The 21,444-nt window shown below is 57.9% G+C and overlaps 2 protein-coding genes across 2 annotated transcripts; one reads left to right on the forward strand and one right to left on the reverse strand.

Annotated features, from left to right (window-relative positions):
- The first annotated feature begins 1,137 nt into the window (after nt 1-1,137).
- Nucleotides 1,138-4,809, forward strand: FEM1A (fem-1 homolog A). Its single transcript, XM_017650985.3, has one exon. It carries the CDS (start codon nt 1,393-1,395, stop codon nt 3,364-3,366), a length of 1,974 nt encoding a protein of 657 aa, XP_017506474.1. The 5' UTR covers nt 1,138-1,392; the 3' UTR covers nt 3,367-4,809.
- A 9,641-nt stretch (nt 4,810-14,450) lies between these two features.
- On the reverse strand, nt 14,451-20,508 carry TICAM1 (TIR domain containing adaptor molecule 1). Its single transcript, XM_037018069.2, has 2 exons — nt 20,356-20,508; nt 14,451-17,012 (listed from the first exon to the last, which is right to left on the reverse strand). Exon 2 carries the CDS (start codon nt 16,874-16,876, stop codon nt 14,762-14,764), a length of 2,115 nt encoding a protein of 704 aa, XP_036873964.1. The 5' UTR covers nt 16,877-17,012; nt 20,356-20,508; the 3' UTR covers nt 14,451-14,761.
- Nucleotides 20,509-21,444: the final 936 nt, after the last annotated feature.

Consider the following 21,444-nt stretch of genomic DNA (forward strand, 5'->3'; position numbering starts at 1 on the left):
GGTTATCCAGTGGTGAATCCCAGTTGAGACGAGAAGGCTCAAGAGGTCCCCGAGTGAAAAGGGTGGGGAACAGTGTTCCAAGCAGAGGGAACAGCACATGCAAAAGTTGGAAGCATGAGAGAACACCTTAAGTTCCTCAAATATTCCCGGGCAGGCCAGCATCCTACATCTTCCCTGTAATTCCCAAGACCTCTGGGGTAGGCAGCAGTAAAGTGAAGGCCGGAGAGTGTTGGGGGTAAGGGTCTGACTTTAGGGTCGGGGGCTCAGTCTTCACAGATGCCAGCCTGTGTGTGCAGTCACCCAGGTTCTCAGGCTCAGAAGGGCCCCACACTTGGTTTGATGTTCTGCTGTCACCATAGGGAAATTATTAACCAATTTTTGGACAAGGGGCTCCACGTTTTCATCGTGACCCTGCAAATTACGTAGCCACTGCTGCCTGTGTTCAGATCCCAGTCCTGCCATGTACTTGCCCCATGTTCTTGGGCAAGTAACTGATATTCTCAAAGTCCCTAAACCCAAAGGTTTCACTCACAATTATATTGGAGAAGTTCCCAGACCCAATGACCAAGGGCTTAGGCAAACGAATTTAGAATTTTCACCGAGGGTGTTGGGGGTTGAAGGACGGAAAGTTAAAATTTTAATTTAATAAGTGGGTAAATAAATGCACGCATAAATAATGAATGAATGCTGGCACGCATGCATAACTGAGCGAGCGCTGGAAGTCGACCCTTGGGGACACCTGTACTTCAGTTCCACTGAGTCCTCTCCCTGCCGCTTTCCCACTTCTCGTGAGCGCCCCCTGCCGTCCGGCAGGTAGCAGGACCACGTGTCGCTGGGCCACGACAAACCGGAATTAGGCTCGGGCCGGCTTAGTCCTCCTGATTGGCTCCCAGTTGCTCGCGATGCATTTTGGGGAATGTAGTCGCTCGGCGAGGCCTGCGGTTCCCTTTGGCTCCAGCATCGCGACAGCCATAGGAAGTACGTACTCAAACTTCCTCGGATCCCAGAAGCGCTCGCGATGACGTAATGAGGATTGTAGTCCTCGCATCGCCAGTCTCTGCCGCAATCGGCTGTGATTGGGACGATAATTCCCACCATGCACGGTGCTCCCCATTCTCCGCGGCTGGCCCGCGGCCTTCCGGGAGATGTAGTCATAAGACCCCACAGTTCCTTCTCTGTCTTAGACACGGGTTCGGCTCAGAGGACTACATTTACCGGCGCACTCCAATCCGCCGAGGGCGCCAGTCCGCGGCAGCCATTTTGTTCCGCTCGAGAAACGCCTAAGATGGCGGCCGGGGAGGCGGTGAAGGTTGCAGTCCGCCCTTTCGGGCGTTAGTCCGCCCTCTCCGCGTCTCCCGGCGGCAGGCCCATGGCCTGGCGGAGGCCCGCACCATGGACCTCCGCACCGCCGTGTACAACGCCGCCCGCGACGGCAAGCTGCAGCTGCTTCAGAAGCTGCTCAGCGGCAGGGGCCGGGAGGAGCTGGACGAACTGACGGGTGAAGTGGCCGCAGGGGGAACGCCGCTGCTCATCGCCGCCCGCTACGGCCACCTGGATGTGGTCGAGTACCTGGTGGACCGGTGCGGCGCGAGCGTGGAGGCGGGCGGCTCGGTGCATTTCGACGGCGAGACCATCGAGGGCGCGCCGCCGCTGTGGGCCGCCTCGGCCGCCGGCCACCTGGACGTGGTGCGCAGCCTGCTGCGCCGCGGGGCCTCGGTGAACCGCACCACGCGCACCAACTCGACGCCCCTGCGCGCCGCCTGCTTCGACGGGCACCTGGAAGTGGTGCGCTACCTGGTGGGCGAGCACCAGGCCGACCTGGAGGTGGCCAACCGGCACGGGCACACGTGCCTCATGATCTCCTGCTACAAGGGCCACCGCGAGATCGCCCGCTACCTGCTGGAGCAGGGCGCCCAGGTGAACCGGCGCAGCGCCAAGGGCAACACGGCGCTGCACGACTGCGCCGAGTCCGGCAGCTTGGAGATCCTGCAGTTGCTGCTTGGGTGCCACGCCCGCATGGAGCGCGACGGCTACGGCATGACCCCGCTGCTGGCGGCCAGCGTGACCGGCCACACCAACATCGTGGAGTACCTCATCCAGGAGCAGCCTGCCGGCGAGGAGGCGCGGCCGCCACTGTCCCCGCAGTGCGTGCAGCCCCCAGGGGCCCGCTGCCGCAGCTCCAACCCAGAAGAACCCCTTGGCAGCGAATCTTACGAGAGCTGCTGCCCCACCAGCCGGGAAGCCGCGGTGGAAGCCCTGGAATTGCTGGGCGCCACCTATGTGGATAAGAAGCGGGATCTGCTTGGGGCCTTGAAACATTGGCGACGGGCTATGGAGCTGCGTCACCAGGGGGGCGTGTATTTGCCCAAACCGGAGCCCCCACAGCTGGTCCTGGCCTATGACTATTCCAGGGAGGTGAACACGGCCGAGGAGCTGGAGGCGCTCATCACCGACCCCGACGAGATGCGCATGCAGGCCCTGTTGATCCGAGAGCGCATCCTGGGGCCCTCTCACCCGGACACTTCCTATTACATCCGGTACAGGGGCGCGGTGTACGCCGACTCGGGCAATTTCGAGCGTTGCATCCGCTTGTGGAAGTACGCGCTGGACATGCAGCAGAACAGCCTGGAGCCGCTGAGCCCCATGACCGCCAGCAGCTTCCTCTCCTTTGCGGAACTCTTCTCCTACGTGCTGCAGGACCGCGCGGCCAAGGGCAGCCTGGGCACGCAGATCGGCTTTGCAGACCTCATGGGGGTGCTGTGCAAGGGAGTCCGGGAGGTGGAACGGGCCCTGCAGCTGCCCAAGGAACCTGGCGACTCGGCGCAGTTCACCAAGGCCCTGGCCATCATCCTCCACCTGCTTTATCTGCTGGAGAAGGTGGAGTGCACGCCTGCCCAGGAGCACCTGAAGCACCAGACCGTCTACCGGCTGCTGAAGTGTGCCCCCCGGGGCAAGAACGGCTTCACGCCTTTGCACATGGCCGTGGACAAGGAGACCACCAACGTGGGCCGCTACCCAGTGGGCAGGTTCCCCTCCCTCCAGGTGGTCAAGGTGCTGCTGGACTGTGGGGCCGACCCGGACGGCCGGGACTTTGACAACAACACCCCGCTGCACATAGCAGCCCAGAACAACTGCCCAGGGGTCATGACAGCCCTTATTGAAGCGGGGGCCCACATGGATGCCGCCAATGCCTTCAGAAAGACCGCCTACGAGCTCCTGGACGGGAAGCTGCTGGCCAGGAGCACCATTCAGCCCTTCAACTACATAACCCTGCAGTGCCTTGCCGCCCGCGCCCTGGACAAGAACAAGGTCCCCTACAAGGGCTTCATCCCCGAGGAGCTGGAGGCTTTCATTGAGCTGCACTGACCGGGTGCTGAGCGGGGAGAGACCGGTGCCCGCACGTGCCTCGCCTTCTCCTGGTGAGGACGTCAGGAGCCCGTGGGGGCCCTCCTGTGCCCCTTCGCCTCTGCGGAGAGAGGGGAGAAGAGCTAGTGAGCTGCTTGGTGCTCGAAGCCTCCGGGATCACGTGCCAAAGAACTTTCTCCAGGAGCCCACAACCACCCTGGTCGGGAGGAGACTCGCGACCCTCCACGCATCCCGTCTGCCTGGGGTTGGGGGGATTTTGCCCTCTTACCTGCAGGCCGAGGGGCTGAAGGTATCGAAACTGGGAATCCGGCCGCTCTCCGCCCCTTACGGGGCTGGCTCACCCCAGCCGCGGAGGGCAGTGTGAGGCCTGGATGGCCCCGGGCTGGGAAGTCGGGGGCTCCAGAAGGAAGACCAGCCCACCCCCGCCCGCCTGCTCCCTCGGGCCGGTGGGCAGGGCTCTCCCCTGGGCAGCCTGCCCCTTGCGTGCCTTCCGTTGGTTTGCTGTTCTGCTTGTCAGAGTGGGCAGGCTCGGGCATGGCTCAGGAGTCCCCCAGTTGGGCTGCCATATGCTCTCTTTAAAAGAATTTTGTCTGTCAGACTTGAGAAGTGAATTTCACACAGCAGGGGTTTTGGGGTGCCTGAGACGGCCGAGGCCTCAGGAGTGGGCCTGATTGTGCGGAGGCCTTGGTGAGGTGGGTGGAAGTCTTACGGTGTGGGTCCCTAGAAGACCCCACGTTTGCCTTTTACGTGGGCCTCTCGACTCCCAGCCTCATTAGAAAGAGAAGGAGTTTTCCAAACACGGATCTGGCCAAACGCTGCCCGAGGAGCCGGGCCCGCGCCCGCGCCCGCGCCCCACCCGGCAGGGGGCAGCAGGACCGGTCTGGGTCAGGCTTTCTGTTCAGGCCGCTTCAGCCTCACGTCCTGGGCCAGCACAGTTTCTTGGTGGGCTTCGCACGTGGCTCCGGCCGTTTTTGTAGCTGCTTCCTGCGTCCAGGTGTTCCCAAGCAAATTCCAGGTACATTGTGAATAGATGAGACGGTGGGCGCCAAGAACGAGTTACCAACCAGGCTGACAGGAGACTTGGTTGCCCATCCCTCAAGCTCCTCCATGCCCGTGCTAGAGAAGCTGCAGCCGTGAGGGCCCCCCCTGGCGTGACCCTGCATGCGCCCCAGGACTGCCCTGGCCTGCGTGCTGAGTGGTGAGTAGCAGGGAGGGGCAGAGGCAGCGGCCCCCGCGGCTCGGGGCCCGCTGAGCAGAGGCCTTCAGAAGCCCCGGGGCTCGGCTGTTGCACCCCCCCTGAGGTCACTAGGTCTCGTTTGGATTTGCAGTGTGTGTTAGGATGTTACTTATTTACAAGGTCCAGTTTTACCTTCCGTTAAAGCAGGAAACACGGTCACTGTCCCTTTCACGGTGCGGAATAAAAACGAGGCCGTTGAAATTGCATGTCTGGGCGCTGATGTTTAAGTCAACAGAGAGCCGACATTTGAAGAGATCCCCCCACAGCTCCTTGCTGGGTCAGCACGGAGAAGGCAGGAGGAGGCTGCCGCGGGGGGATTCCGGTGGGCCCCAGGAAGGAGCCCTCGGCCCGGCAGGAGGCGGGCCCGTGCGCCGGGTTTCCCCTGGAGACCGGCTAGTTCACAGGGACGCTGCCTAACCCGGGGGCGCTTTGGGCAAGCCCGGCGCTGGTGCCGATGGAACGCTGTGGCCCAACACGTCTGTCTGGGAACTTGGGGGTTTCCTGGAACTGGTTCAAGCCCCCCCCCCTTTCCTTTCTGTGCCATCTCACCTGTGAAATTCTGGGTTTCTCCACATCAGCACAGTGAGACCCCTACCCGAAAGCACGGCCCCAGCGGGTGGCTCACGGAGCGTCCTCGGCAGCCTGCCGTGCCCCGGGCATGTCCTACAGCCCCAGGGGCCGGGCACGCACCAGCTGTGCCCTAAGCCCGTTGCCTCCCGGGTTCTCCCCGGGCCAGGGGGGAAGGCAATGCCCTGCGGACCTCTTGCCTCCAGGAGTGTGTACGATCCGAGGGCTTCTGTTTCCTGGTTTCACTGGGGGCCCAGCAGCTCCTACCAGCTGATGCCCACTCGGCTTTGGCACGGATGTCCTTGTTTTCTTGAACGAGTGGGTTTTGAATCAGCAGGTGCTCTCAGCAGCCTCCCAAGAGACGGAACACTGGGGAGAGCATTAATTGAGCCCTGGCTGTATGCTGGGCACCATTCCATGTGCTTAAGTGGGCTACCTCGTTCACTGCTCACAGCAGCCCTGTAAAGCAGGCGCTACTTCTATTTTGCAAGTGGAGGAAACAAGCTGTTGAGGTGTTACCAGATTCGCCAAAAGGGAAAACATCTGTGCCAAATGCTTTCTTTACACAGGCCCAGGGCTGAGAATTGTGACTTTAGCCCCAGACTTTCTGATGATGGCCCCCTTTTCTGCTTGTTTAGTGATGAACAGTTGAGGCTCAACAGGTTTCAGGTGAGGGATGACCCAGCTGCTCAAAAGTGTTACAAATAACCTGGTTCCTTGGAGGGAACTCGTGGCCTCCAGCAAATAGAAGGCATCTCTGCACCCATAGCCTTGGGGTTCATGTGGATTGGACCAATCACAGTAGCCCACCGGTGGTGCTGATTGGCTCAACCTGGGTCACCTTGGAGGGGATGAGGAGTGTGTTTTCTAAGTGAAATTGGAGTTGCTGTAAAACGGACCCAGTGTCATGGAGGACAGCAAAAAAGCCCTCTGCGATGATGGAATTATCACCTGCCATCTGTCAGTGAATAAACAAGCTCAGAGAGGCCAAGTTCTCTGCCCAAGGTGCACAGCCAGGTTGATACCCACATTCTTACCCACAGAGGGGAGGGGTTCCCCAAGCCCGCCCAGCTAGGAAACGTCGGGTCAAGGCTGAAACCCAAGTTTGAGAGTGTCGGAGAGTATGCAGTCCCCGCCCCGTGGGAGCCACCACCCCCACTCACACTCTTACTGACCATCCCGCTTCCTGCCCCCACGGAATTGGAATCCGAGCCTGAAGTTCTGATTTGATCGGCTATCAGTTAATGCTTTTCTCAGCTCTTCCAGGGCCCTGGGAGGGTCTGGGTCCCTGCTGTGACCTCAGCGCCCATGTGTTGGGGAGCAAATGAGTGGGTGAGTGTCTTGCCTCCGGGAACCCCGGTTCTCAGACTCGTGGGCAGCAGCAGGGGCCGCGGAGCAGGCCGTTGGCTTGTCTGCCCGCGGGGCCTGCCGCCCCCATGGGATTCCAGGACCGTCATCTGAGCAGTGTTTACAAAGCGGGGAGCAGAGCCTCCCAGCCCCAGGTTAAAGATAGCATGGCTTGAGTCACCTCCCAGGCTGGAAGGGAGGTGGCCGGCCCGGGGACCGCTGCTCGGGGCTGGCCCTGCACGGCACTGATTCTCTGTCTCTGGAGAAGGGTTGGGTGGGCATGGATTCCTGCGGGGGATCCGGTTAGGTCGGGCAAAGGGTGGTTCCACCGAGGGGCTGCCACAGCATGTGTTGGGCAAGACCCAGCCCAGGTGCGGGCGGCACCAGCCCACTTGCAGGGAGGGGAAGAAATGTCCCTTCTGCTGACCCCGGCACCTGTGTCCTCATGGAGGAGACATTGAACCTGAGTGTTGAGCAGGACATACGGGATCCCCCAGTGAGCCTCTCCCTCTCTGCTGTGCCCTAATGTCCTCTATTAAAAAGCCATCAAGCAGTGATCCTGAACAATTGGCACCTCCTCCGTGAAGGCCTCCTGGATCATGGAAAGCACAGGCCCAGCCAACCTCCACTATGTCCCCCTTTAACCCTTAACACCGTAGCCCCTGGAATGTCGGCCCCCACCAGCTTGTTCCTTGTGTTCACAGCGTCTCCAAGAGGGTCTGACACGCAGCAGCTTACTAAGTGCTTGTTGAATGAGTAAATGAACTCCTGGCTCATTCCTGGAAGATGGGGGAGGCCCCTGTGGCCGGATGGGGGTGAGCGGGGGCAGCTGGGGGCGTGGGCCTCCTCAGGGTGATGGGGCAGACAGCAGCTTGAAGCTGCGGGGAGAGGTGACCCAGTGTTAGCTAGGAGGGCACTCGCCGGAGGGGTGGATGGGAGGGAGGCCGGGCGGGCCGGGGAGACCCGAGGAAGGTGGGCTGTGGGGGCAGAGCTGGGGAGAAGGATGGACTTCAGCTCTGCTTGGAACCTCTGTTGTGCGGAACGAGAGGAGTCAGGGGACTCCTGGGTTTTTGGCCAGAGCCCGCAGTGGGACGGGTGTTAGGGCATTTAATGCGCTGGAGAGACACCACCCGGCGCTCAGACTCGGTGGCTAGGGCCTCCCAGGAGCCCCGCTGTAGCTGCCTGGGTCACTGCCGGATACCTGGTGTCCAGGAAATTGTCTGGCACGTGTAGGCAATTCCATTTGTTGATGAATAGGTGGCTTTCAGCCCCAAGGAAGGAAGGCCTTAGAGATGCTGAAGCAGCTTAGGGTGGACTTGCAAAGGGCCTCAAGCTCGGGTGCACGTGCAGCTGGCAGGTAACACAGGTGAGGAGGCAGGTAGGCAGCTGTGACCCAGCTGCACCCACTAGAAGCCACGAAGAAAACTAGAAAACACTTTGAGCACACCACACAATGTATGAAAATGGAGTGCAACTAAATCAGTGCGTGGGGAGAAATGCGTAGCCTTAAGTTCACGCTAGAAAAGAAGTAAAATAGAAAATCAATGACCTAAGGCCAGAGTCCAAAAACTACAGCCTGTGGGCCCAACGCTGCCTTGTTTCTGTAACTAAAGTTTTATTGACACAGCCACGTGTTTACACCCTCCCTGTGGCTGCTTTCATGCCCTAAGGGCAGCAGCATAATTGCAGCAGACCCCAGCCAGCAGTGCCTAAGAGCTTTACTGTTTTGCCTTTTAAAGATGTTTGCCAACCCCTGAAGCAAAGTTTCACCTCAGAAAGCTGGAAAAATAAGGACAAATTAAACTCAAAGAAAATGGAAAAAAGGAAAGAAGAAAAGTGGAAATCAATGAAACAGACAAACTGTAGAGGAAAATCAATGAAACCAAAAGCCGGTTTCTGTTAAAAGTTCAATGAAATTGAGTGAAATGTCCGGTTGGAGAGGTGGTCTGGATTCAGCCCTCCTGGGGCAGCCTGCCGTCAGTCTGACTGAATCCAGTTTCCTCATCTGAAGGACAAGTTGTCCTTTGTGCAGTGTGGGGGGGCGGCTAGGACAGAGGTGACCTTGGGAACATGGCCCCCCTCCCTGGTCCTCAGTTTCCTCATCAGTAAAATGGGGCAAGTGGTAGCAGCTGTTTCCCAGCACTGCTCAAAGGGTGAAGGGAGTTTGTCCATGAAAATGCCCCGGTACACAGTAAGTGCATAATGCAGCTGTGGTGATCACAGGGCACTTACTGTCTGCACACTCGGTTACAGTGCGTGGATGAACGAACAGTTCGGTATTTATTTGAATGTGTCTTAGGGAACAAACGTGAGTTCACAGACATTAATACTGAAAGTGACCCAAGTTTAAAAATAAAAACGAGTTTGTATTTTTAGTTTTGTTTTTTTTTCTGAGATAAAACACCATTTTCAAGTGGGCAGTTCAAGGGTTTATAATATTTGCAAGGTGGTGTGACCATCACCAGTCTCTCTAGTTGCAGGAAAGAAAAAACCGAGTTGATTTTAAAAAGCCTGTTTAAGGGGAAATACTCAGTGACACAAGGAATAGGAAATAAATTAGTAAGAGGGCAGGTGGCTGGCAAAGACGCTGAGGACGGCAGACAGGGAGGTTTGGGAGTCCGCGGGAGTGCCGGAGAGCGGCAGGGCCAGTAAGGCAAAAGGGGGCTCAGATCCAGCAGGGCACGGGGCCAGGCCCTGTGCCAGCCCCAGCCTGCCAGTCTCCGTGGCCCACGTGCCCACAGAGAATGGGGACCGGCACGGAGTCTGAAGGACCCCAGGGGAGCTTCAGGGAAGGCAGGAGATTGGGTCCAGCCCCCCTGAGAGGTCCAGCAGCTCCTCTTGGGAAGAGGACATTTTTAAAAAACTTGCCTTTGAAACTGGAAACCCCGGGTGCCTCCCAGGGCTATAAAAAGGCAGTGAACACTGACCAAGCTGAAAATAAAAGATCTCCCGCCCCCACCCCACTCACCCCTCCCACAGGGGAACTGGGGGCTGGGAGGAAGCGCTGTGTGGGCCACGCAGGGGTGGAACTTGCTCTGTGGCCTGAGACAGGTGTCTGCCCGCTGGGCTCTGGTCCCCAACAGCATAGGACTGGGCGATTTCCAGAGACTCAGTTGATAGGGAGATTTAATACGGCTTTACTGTTATTTACAGAGGCTGTAAGCTGGAGAGGGGGCTGCTGGCACGGCCTGGAACTTGGTACTTTCTGGGGGTCCCAGCCCCACGCAGTGGGACAAACGGGAACTGCTATCCGACGACTCCCCCTAGTGGCGCAGAATGCCCACCGCAGCACCTTTTGGGTCCCTTTCGGGCAAATACACGCCACAACCTGTACTCCGGGTGGGGTGGGGGACACAGATCCTGTGCCTAGGTCGGCCTCTCTGGCTCTTCTCCGTCCCTCAGAAGCACCAAGCGCCCTCCCACCACGGGGTCTTTGCCTGAACTGTACCCTCTGCCTGGAGTGCACCCTCCAGGAAGCCTCCCAGGACCCTCCCCGGGGTCAGCACCCTCTGCATCCCCCATCACACCCAGGACCACCCTGGTTGCAACCACTAGTCGCGTGTCTATCTACCCCACGGAGCTGCAAATCCTGGTGAGGGCAGGAACAGGGTCTGCTTTAGTCAACACTGTGTCTCTGGAATCTAAACCCATTCCTGGCATACAGCAGGTGCTTAATACACACTGTTCAACGAACGAATTCATGGGCGAAGAATGAATGAACAGGGCAGTCCAGAAAGCAGGAAGGGAACATGAATCGAGATTGACAGCTAAAAAGACTTGAGCATTCATTCAAATTCGTTTGTTGAGTGCCTGCTGTGTGCCAGGCACCGCGGTCCAGCAGTGAAATCAACAGACACGACTCTTGTCCTCATGGGCCATGCAGATAATAAACAGTGTGTACAATGAATAAGTGACTTATTTTGTCCAAAAGAGCATTATGGAAAGACAGAGCAGGGTCAGGGGGGTCTGGTGGGTGTGACTGCAAATTAACTTTAAATGGGGTGCTCAGAGAAGCCTCCATTGAAAGGGTGACATTTGAGCAAAAATTTGAAAGAGGTGAAGAGGGAGCTGTGTAGGTATCCGGAGAGGGGCAGTCTAAGCAGAGGGAACAGCCTGTGCGAAGGTCCTGGGGCAGGACCTCTCCTGGTGTGCTGAGGCCCATGTGGCTGGCACAGAGTGAGCAAGAGTTAGGGAGGGTAGGAAGGGGATGGGGCATATGGCTCAGGGCCTTGGGGGCCAAGGGAACGATTTGGTCTTTGACCTCAAGGGAGGTGGGAGCCTGGAGGGCTGTGGAGAGGATGGGGAGACCTGACTCGGGTACTCAAGGCCTCCCTCTGGTGGTTGCAGGGAGAACAGACCGTGGACAGCTCGAGATGGGGTACAGATTAGTCACACTCGTGTCCCTGGGTGGCTGGGAATAGGGGAGGGAGGGCAACTTTACTCCATTCATCTTTGGTGCTTTTTGATTTTGAACCATGAGAAGGTACCTGATCAGAAAATAATTTTAAGTGCACATCCGTCAGTTATGTGTTTATGTGGTTTTGAGGGAGGCCAGGGCAGTGGGAGTGGGTGATAGTGGTGTCTCACTTCTACTGTGCCTCACCAGGCAGTGGGATAACCAGCCTGTGCTTGACACACACATTTTCGAGACTGAAATGCAGCGCCCAGGCCAAGTGGCAGCAGTGAATGTGCTGTGTGATGCTAGGCCAAGCACCACCCTCTCTGAGTCCCTCTCTGAGTCCAGAGAACGGGAGAACATTTTTAAAAGATCTCACCACCTCAGAGAGACATCATTCCAAGCAGGGACAAGGCTACTGACCTCAAAAATAAATCATCTGTTATTTATTCAAATTTCACAGTTTTTAAAGAGGGGGAATTTTCCAAAAAGTTCCCCCTTATTTTTCTTTAAGGCTGTTTGACTTAAGAGGGAAGAAGGACCTTCCCCAAACCTCACGCCCCGCTGGGGCTGGCTGCCTAGGAGCTGCCCGTGGCCACCAGGGGGCGCTGGGGCCGCAAGAATTGCAGCCCCTCCTGGAGCTGCCGTATCGTAGGTGGTCTGCCTTCCAAGCGTTTGCCCATGGGGTGCCTGCCCACCTTCCGGAACACTTCCCAGACCGTGGCTCATTCTGACATATGCTTCAGGTCTCAGCTTACTTCCCCCTTCCAGAAGCTTCTCTTAATTTCCCCAGGCTGGTCAAAGTTCCCCTTTGGGCCTCTGTGCCCCTAACTTCTCCATCACGAGCCTAGTCACCCTGTAATTCTTTGCCTCTGGCACTGGAGCGTGCGCCCTGGCAGACAGAATGGGGTGGTCTTGGGTCACCTCAGGAGGGCGCCCACTCAGCCATGGCTGTGTCCACAAGGCCAACACAGGAGGAGCTGCATCCATGTTGGCTGGACAAATGGATGGATGAATCTACATCCTCACTGCCCCCTGAACTCCGTGGGGGTGGGGTGGGAAATACACTCAGCTCAGGCCCGTACACAGTAGGTGTTCAATAGTTGTTCATCAAAAGGAGTCATTGAGTGGTTATTTTGTGCCACGCCCTGGGCTGGATTCTGAAAACACAGCGGCGACTGCGGTCTGCCCCCGGTCCTTTCAGGGTGAGCAGGGTATGGCGGAGAAATCGTGAACTAACACCTAACACCTAACACCATGAACAAGAACAGTTCACAGAATAAAAAGAATGGAGGCGATGAATTAACAGGCTGCAGTGTCCATATGGGTCAGAATCCAGTAAAGGCACCTGGCTCCTTCTCTTGTTACTTGAGTGACTTCACCTCTCTGAGCCTCCGTTTCCTCATTTGCAAATTAGGGACAGTGATAGTTTCTAACTCCTGGGTGCTTAGGAGGATGAAATAAGCTCCTTGGCCTGGAAGGCCTATGATCATCTTTTCAATGTGCTGGGGTGACCCAGGGACATGCAAGTATCAGAGTTCCAGAACCTGAGGTCACTAGGGTCATTGTACAGGTGGGAAAGATGGGGCCCAGGAAAGGGCTGTGACTTGCTCCATCTCACAGTGTCCCAGAGATGAAATAGGGGCTCATGTTCTGAATGTGCCCACTTTCCCTCCCTCGTCTGCCTCCACCTGGGCCTAGACTCCGTCATCCCCTCCGGGACCAGCTCAGCGGCCTCTCCTCTGGTCCCAGGCTTCCACTGTCACCCCACAGCATCCTCCCCGCAGCAGGCCCTAAAGGGTGCCTGTGAGCACCAAGTCAGTTCCTGCCCTCTTGTGCCCACAGCCCTCCCTCCAGGGGTTTTTACGTCCCTGGGGGTAAAAACCCAAGTTCTCCCAGGCCACAAAGCCCTGCCCGAACTTCCCTATCCTCTCCCTGCCTCTCTCTCACTCTGTTTCAGCCACATGGGCTTCCTCATTGTTTCTCCCACCTGCCAGTCATGGTGCTGCCCCAGGACCTTTGCACAGGTGGTGCCCTCCACCCAGAAGAGCACCCCACCTCCTCCAAGCTCTTCCCAGCATGGCTAGTTCCTTCTCTTCCTCCAGGTCTTGGCTCTATCGCCACCTTCTCAGGCCCTCCCTGGCCACTTGGACTAAAGTTCTCCCTCCTGAGACATGCCCGTCACCTCACCCTCTTGCTTTCTTCCCAAGAAATGATCTTGCTTCCTTTTCTGATGGCTCTTTCACGGCTTCCTGCCCTCTACCTCTAAGATCACATCTGTCTTTGCTTCCACTGCACCCCAGTGCCAGGGACAATCCTGGCACACAGTAGAGGCTCAAAAAATGTTGGGTTAAATAATGAAATGGCCTGTTGGTTGCAACTACCCAGTTATTTGCAGCTGGCTCGTGCCTCGATGCTCAGGAACCCTCTGTCTCCACCCCTCCCACCCTGGGATCTAATCTCAGGCTTTCTGCCCCATGTTTCATTCCAGCACCCATGGGAGCTGGGGAGCAGAGCCCTGACGAGTCTGAGTCAGCAGCCAACAAGTGGTGTAGGACCGCCTGGGTGACTCACATCAGGCTCACCCTTCACGGCCCACGAGCAATGGAGGAAAGGGCGTGCAGAGTTACTGCTGGTGTCAGATGTGTGGACAGGAGGGGCCCACGGCTTCCTGTCTCAGCTGGCTCAAACTCGCCCTTCCTGGCCCCTCAGTCCTTCTTTCCCTTGGAAGTTCCACTTCTTCAGTTGTGATCTCCCCACCTCTGATCTGTGTGACTTTGGGGACCGGAATGCACGCCCTGGAGGCCTCAGTTTTCCTCAACTCTAAAAGGGGCCTAACAACAGAAGTTGCTACTGGGGAGGTGGGAGGGAGGTCCTTTTTTGTAATGAATATACATTTAGCTATTTAAAGCCTCCAGAATTGATCAATGGCAAGTGCTCAACCAATGTGAATTCTACTCTTATTCTCAAAAGGTCTGTGACTCAAAAAGATGAATCCCCTGTAGGCCGGGCATGCACAGTGAATGAGCACTCACACCGTCCCTGGCATTTCAGTGTTCTTGTGCACCATCTGCTGCCACCTCGACCCCTTGGCACCATAAACCCACTTCTCAGGTGAGACAGCAGAGGCTCCGAGAGGTAAAGGCACTTGCGCAAGGCCACACAGTGGGATCTAAGCCCAGTCTTGGTGGAGGCACCAGGGCATATACCTTCCTCCCCACAAAGAGGGCTGCATTACGAACTGCTAAAGGCCCCCTAGTGTCTTTTCTATTCACCTGCTGTAGTATTCGAACCGAGACTTTCACGGAAGCGCGTGGCCCGTCGAGACTACATTTCCCAGACTTCCTTACAGCCGGGGTCCACGTGACTACGTTCTGACCAATGAAATGAGAGCAAAGGCGCACAACTTCTGGTTGATTCTCTTCAAGGGAAAATCCACTTCTCCCTTCTGATACCTGTTTTTTGGGAACAGTAGCCACATTATTTGTCTTAACAGAACGCAGAGCAGAAGTCCCCCAGAGGATAATGGTGCTGGAGAAGCATTCAATAAATATTTACTATAATTAAACACTGACCAATAATACCCCCAGCCCACTCAGACCAGCAGACCACTATCCAGGGAGAAAGAACTTGAAAATGTCACCTCCAATTCCGGCCACCCTGCAGGCCGGACGATCATTGCAGCCCATTTTGCACTATATCCTGAGAGATGAAGGTCTCCCCAGCAATGTCCTGAAAGTAGCAAATGACCCCGTTCCTGTCTCTCCCCTAGAAATGGGCGGAGGGGAGAGGGGGAGCTTGGGATCATCCAAGGTCCAAGGGCAAAGAAGGAGAAAAGGTCGAAGTCATCAGGCCCGGTCACTAGGCTGTTCAGCTTCCCGGGTATTGTCTTCGGGCACTTGTGTCCCTCTCTGGTTCCACATGTGGTTGTTGAGGCCCAGCTGCACCATTTGTGCATGCTGGATAATGAGGGGCTGCAGCCCAGGACTCCGAGGGGACACCGGTGAGGCCTGCGGGAAGGTGGGGGCCTGTGGGAAGGCTGGTGGGGGGGTGCCAGGAAGCCATGGATTCGGAGGTGGCGGCTGATGGCCCGGCCAGGTGGGAAAGGGTGGCGGGGCTCTCAGGGGCTCCTGGCCCCCATAATGCACCTGAGCCGGAAATGGCACGTGGCTCCCGAAAGCTAGCTGGAGGTTCTCCATCTGTGTCTGCAAGGCCAGGTAGCTCTGGTAGCTCTGGACATAGGCGGAGTATGCAGCGCTCCACGCTACTGCCTGCTGCCGCTCGCCCTCCAGGTGCCGGTGCTGCTGCTGCAGGGCCCGGACCCCCTGTTCCCTCCTCCAGATGGCCTTGAGGGCCCGCAGCCTCTGGGGTTTGAAGGTATTGGCTACCTTCCTGGCGAAGACCTTCGAGTGCTCATCCAGCCACACGAGGCCGGTGAGCAGGCTGGATGTGTCGGGGCTGAGCTGGGCCAGCGAGCTCTCCAGGGGCAGGAAGGGGACCACGCAGTCCTGGCCGCCCTGCCGCGTGAGGCTGCTCATCAGCGACTGGCTCACCTGGTGCAGGCTCAGGCGGCAGTCGAAGCTGGCAGTGAGCAGCAGGATGGTGAAGGCTGAGTGGTCTATGGCATCCTGCAGGCAGCGAAGCTCGCCTCGCCCGGGCACCTGGAAGTCCTCGCAGAAAGTGGCCCCGTCGGGCACGCCCAGGGCCTCGAGCCGCTCCCGGACCCGCAGGGCAATGTGCTCGTCGGCCCTGGCGTGCAGAATCACGAAGTTATAGAACCTCTGCTCCCCTGACTCCAGCTGCGGAGAAGGGGGCTCCGGGGCCGAGGAGGCAGGGTGCCCCAAAGAAGGGGTCAGTGGAGACGGACAGGGAGGGCACGCCTTCTGGGCCGCGGGAGTGGCTGGGCACGGCTGGGCCATTGGGGAGGCAGGGTCTTCTGTGGGAGGTTGTAGTGGCGTCTGGTCCTCGTCAGAGCAGGTGTTTCTGGAGGGCAAGGGGAGCGCCTGGGCAGCTGCGGGCACGTCTGGGCACTCTACCGGGTGCTGAGTGTCGATGTCTAGACCCTCTGAGGGGTAGGGCCCAGCGGTAGGGCTTGCATCTGGGGCCACCTCAGGAAGACTGGGGGCTGGGGGGCTTGTCAGCACGGGGGGGCTGGCAGTCTCCTCCAACGGGGGGCTGGCGGCATCCCCCGACGGGGGCCAGCTCATCTCCTCTGGCTCCTGGAAGCCCATGGGGGCAGGCTGGGGCACCGGGCGGGCCGGGGGGTTGTCACACAGCCTGCTGGGCCCGTGGGAGCCACGGAGCCGGCTGAGAAGGGGCATGGTGGGCGACTGGCTAATTTCCAAGTTGCTGTCCAGGGAGGCCGGGCTGCCGGTGGACCTCAGGGGACACCCTCTGCTCCAGCCCGAAAGGGGCTCGATGGGCCTTGGAACGCTGCGGGTCCCAGAGGGAGCCGCTGAAGATGGCGGGAGGCAGCCCGAATCAGAGCGGAGGGGCCGGAAGCTCCCGGGGTCTGCAGTGATGCTCCAGCCACACCGGGCCTGGGCTTCCTCCTGGAGCTCCCTGAGCCGGTGGTCGTCTCGGGAGCTGAAAGCACGGAGGGCTGCCTGGTAAGCCACGTCCCGCAGAGGGGCAGGGCACAGCTTCTCCTCGGTGAGCAGGTGGTAGACCCGGGCGACAGCCCAGGACAAGTCCGGAGGCCCCTCGGGGGCCTCGGTGCTGTCCATGCCGGCCCACTGGCAGGCCACAAACCGGGCGGCAGCATCGCCCTTCAGGGCCTCCAGGGAGATCCTGGCCTCAGTCTCCTGGCCCAGGCTCAGGAGCACCATAGCGTGCAGGAGGTCAGCCCCCCGGTAGCCCGGGCGTAGGGCCTTCAGTTTGTGCTTAAGGTACACAAGCTTGTCCTGGCCTGCCGCAGCTAGGATGTCGAAGGCGCCAGACAGCGATGGACTCGTGCAGGCCATGGGACAGGTGGGTGTGGCCTCTGGCGGCAGGGGAAGAACTGGGTGGAGACATGTTCTACGCCACCCGCCTTGCTGCAGGCCCGGCGTCTCCTACCTGCTCGCCATGCCAGGCGCCATGGGGGCTACTGGAGCAGACCTGGGAATCAGGAAACACCCCATTACACCAGAAAGGGAGCAGCTTTGGGAGGCAGCCCAGACACCCCCACCTGCCTGCCTTCAAATCCCACCACAGTCTAGTGGGGTGACCTTGGGCCAGGTATGTCACCTTCCCCAGCTGCACCACTTCCTGGCTGTGACCTTGGACGGGCCACCTGCACCTGGTGCCTCAGTCTCCTCATCTGTGAAATGGGCACAGGACAAGCCCTGCCCTTGCAGGTTGGTGTAGGTCGAATGAGTTCATATGTGGAGAACTGCAGGAGCACACGGTGGGTGCCCCATGGGCATCCCATGCCTGGCTACTACCTGCTGGCAGCAGGCACGGGAATAGGAGACCCTCCCCCTCCAGGAAAGGCCTGGGATGGGTGTTGTGGAAAACGAGACAACCAGCCAGATTCAGAATCAGTGAGGCAGGACCACCCCTGCCTGCATTCCTGGCAAATACGTGACGTCACACAATCTTTCTTCTCCATCTCCCCACCTACCAGCCCGACTGAGTGGCCGCACCAGCTCTGTCCCCCTCCCAGGAGGCTGTGCCTGGGCATGACCCATGCCCATGCCATCTGCCTTGCCCGGTCACCACCCCAACCTTCCGGAAACCCGGAATTCCTCCTGCCCCACCTTCCATGGCCTCCAGGACAAAGTTCACTCCCCACTCAGGAAAGTGGGTGCCTGGTAGGAGGAAAACACCCACAGGGGCGGGGGCCCAGCTCTGCCACCTGCCAGCATGTGGGGCCCATTTCTCAGCCTCAGTTGCCTCATTTGGAAAGCCAGCACGAGAGAGCTCAGTATAATCAGATAGAATAAAGCCTAAGAATAAATCAATACACCTCGGCAGACATTTTTTTCTCTTTTTTTAAAAATAATTTTAAACCACATCTGGAATATGCCCTTTGCCTTCTCTTCGATCCTTGAACAACTTCCAGTGTTTCTCCCTAAGGTGGGAAATATTTACTGAGCACATACTGTGTGCCAAGAACTGTTGTAGGTGCTGCGCACACCAGGCTGGGCATATCCCCGTCCTCACAGAGCTCGCCGTCCAGCTGTGGGGACCAATAGTAAAGGCAGAGAATGAAAACTGCTGTGTGCAGAAAATGGCCTAGGGCAGGATGGTGAGGCAGGAGATTACAGGGGGCCTCTGGGAGGACGTGCCGTGTGAGCTGAAGGAGGAGAGGGAGCACCTCAGATGGTGACTGCAGGGAAGAGGGCACAGCATGTGCAAAGGCCCTGGGGCAGGACCAGGCCTGGTGTGGGAGGAACAGCAAGAAGGCCTGTGTGGCTGGAGAAGAGTAAGACAGGGGAGGGCAGGGAGAGGAAAGGGGTAGTTCGGGCAGGGCCTTGTGGGCTCAGAGGAGGACTTGGGCTTTGACCTGGAGGAAGGTGGGAAGGGCTGTGGGCAGAGGTGGGGACCCGACTCAGGGGCTTAGTGGCGCCCACTGGTGGCCACTGTGGGGAGCACAGGCTGTGAGGGGTGAGGGCAGAACTGGGGCACCAGTATGGAGGTGACCGCCGACTCAGGCCAGCAATGATGGGGGCTGGACCTCTAGGAAGGAGGGCAGTGGTTGGCTTTGTGGATAATTTGGAGACAGGGAGGGGGGCAAGGAGGAGGAAGGGAGGACACCTGGGCTTCGGCCTGAAGGCTTGAGACAGGTAGATGCAGGAGAAACCAGTTTGGGGGTCAGGAGGGAGAAATCAAAGGTTGTTTTAAGCCTGACTCATTTGATCAAACCCTCCCTATCGGCCCCCATCCCCGTCCTGCCCCTTGCTCCCTGTGATCCACCCACTGTCCCTTGCACACACCACACTCCATCCTGTCTCAGAACCTTCATACAGGCTGTTTCCTCAGCCTACAACACCTTTCTCCAGATGCCCGCATGGTGGCCCTGTCACCTCCTTCAGGTCTCAGCTCAGATGCCACCTCCTCAAGGTCAACCCTGGCCACCCTGCTTAAAACGGAAGCCCATTTCCCCCACTCCCAGCTTTATGTTCCTCCTTCCCATTTCTCTCTACCTGACACTATACTGATTTCACCTATGTCCTTAGTTGAATATGCATTGCTTCTTCCCAGAAGCACCAGAAAAACAGGGATGTTCATCTGTCTTGGTCAGAGGTGCATTTCCAGCGACTGCACACAGTAGGTGCTTAATACTGACAGAATCATCAGTGAATGGACAGAACCCGGCACGTGGTAAGCACTCAGTAAGTGTTTCCTGCTTGAATCCTCCCCCTCCAGCAAGACAGTAAGTCTGATCTGCTCCCACCAGGCCTGGCACACAGGAGGGGTACAACTCACTGCTTTTAGCTAATTAAGCAATGCTACAGGGAGACATGGAGGGCAGGCATAGCCAGACTGTCTCTGAAAACTGTGTAGGAGGCCAAAGGGCAGTCATTCATTCATAGAAGTGTTTATTAAGTACCTACTATGTGCCAGGCAGTGTGCAAACGCAGGACAACCCTGTAAGTTAGGGCTGTTTTGACTACTCATTTTCAGAAGAGGAAGGGAGGCACAGAGAGGTACAGTGACTTGCCCTGGGTCACACAGGTGGAAACGAAAAGAGGCAGAGATTTAAGCCAGGCAGCCTGGCTCCAGGGCCCCTGGCCTTAGTCACTAAGCACCAACTATGTGCATGTCTTTCCCATATGTGGGTCTGAGGAATCCCCAAGCCAGGACAATGGGGCAGCTATGAGATGTCTGCTCTACACTGGGCAAGCGTCCCCTTGACCATCAGTTTTTGCTTGTTCTCCTGACTGTGGGCTGAGAAGGCTCCCGGACCTCAGGTGATGGGGGCTGGGGAGAGGGAAGCACGCTCTCCCTGCCGGGAGCCCCGGAAAAAGTGTATTCAGGGCCTGTGGGTGGGGGCAGTGGGGGGGTGTGCTGGGAGAGACTCACAGGGCCGGGGCAGAAAGCTCCGAGCTTTGGGAGGAAATCAGAAAGACGGGGGAGGAATGGAGTGGGATTGGAGGTGTTGGGGAGGAATCTGGGGCGCTGGGTAGGAATCTGGGGTACCTGGGGAGGATCTGCGGTGTTGGGTAGGAATCCAGGGGGTTTGTAATTCCTGATGTTGGGAAGCAATCCGGGAGGTGGGCAGAAATCGGTGGCGGGGGGTGGTTGTTGAGAAGGAGTCGGGGGTCTGGGGAGGCCCTGGGTGGGCCACGAGGGAGGGGAGCTGGGCGTTGAAGCAGGAACCGAACACGCTGCGCGGGGACGCCAGGAGCTGGCGGGGGGCAGCTGGCCTGGAACCCGGGCGAGGAGCCCCAGGGTCGCCCCGCCACATACGCCGCCCCCTCCCAGCCGGCCCTCGCGCCTCCCTTTCCCCACCTACCCGGCGTCCCGGGGCGACCGGCGAGTCCTCGGGGCTGCGGCCTGCGGCGGAACGGCCCGGCGGCGGTGCCCGCGGTGCCCGCGGTGCCTGCGGAGGGCGGGAGCGCAGGGCGCGCAGGCGGCTCCACCCCCGGGGCGCCCGCCCCTTCCGCGTCCCGGCGGCGGGAGAGGCGGGGAGGTGAGATCACGCGTTCCGGCGGCGCCGGGGAAGTCCCCGAGGCGCCCCGCGGCGCCCGCCCCCCGCTCCCGGGGCCGGGCACGTCTGTGCGCGGGACGCTGGGCGCACGCCGGGGCACCCGAGGGGCAAAACTCCTGCCCCCGTCTAGCGGGAAAGTGAGAAAGGAACCACAGTGAAAAAATCAGGTCATCGCGACAGTAACAGTGAAGGGCAATAGTAACAAACGCTTTCAAAGAAATAGAACAATGGGATTGGATATTCTTTTGGGGGGTAGGGCTACCCGAAATTAGGACGGAGGGGAATGGTGGCCACCCTGGAGGGGTTTGGGGACACCACGGGGCTGGAAGCGATGGCATAGTTTGGAACTGCAACCAGATCGTTTTTAAATTCACAGGGGGTTCTACCCTTTTGAGGGGGGAGTCCTGGACCCTGGGCGGACATTTTATTTGCGCATAGTTAAGACGCGGTACCCTCATATTTTTAGGAACCCGCGAAAATGTTTTCATTTCTTTTCATAGAAGAAAGAAAAAAAATGAATATAATGCAGACTTGATTATAATCGTCTTCATACCAATGAGGTAAAATGTAATTTTCATTCATTCATTCATTCATTCATTCATTCATTCATTTAAATGGAGGAAGGGCCTAGGAAAGTCCTAATGCTTTTGAGTCCCTTTTGTCAGTACGGACCAGCTCAGCGCCTTTTCTCAAAATACCATTTGTGGATACATAAAGCAAAATACAGGAGGTTACAAGGAAGTCTGTTATGTTGAAATACATTAATTAAAATATTTTTTAAAAAACAACGTAGTGACCCATCCAGGGATAAATAGATAAGTAAAATGTATTTATGCAGCCTTAAAAAGGAAGGACATCCTGACACCCAATACAGCGTAAATGGACCTTGAGGGC

The sequence above is a fragment of the Manis javanica genome, chromosome 13, assembly GCF_040802235.1.
Source record: "Manis javanica isolate MJ-LG chromosome 13, MJ_LKY, whole genome shotgun sequence".
Classification (NCBI taxonomy): Eukaryota; Metazoa; Chordata; class Mammalia; order Pholidota; family Manidae; genus Manis; species Manis javanica.

Excerpts from the sequence above, each read along its gene's own strand:
- FEM1A (XM_017650985.3), top strand. The coding sequence starts at position 1,393 with ATGGACCTCCGCACCGCCGTGTACAACGCCGCCCGCGACGGCAAGCTG.
- TICAM1 (XM_037018069.2), bottom strand. The coding sequence starts at position 16,876 with ATGGCCTGCACGAGTCCATCGCTGTCTGGCGCCTTCGACATCCTAGCT.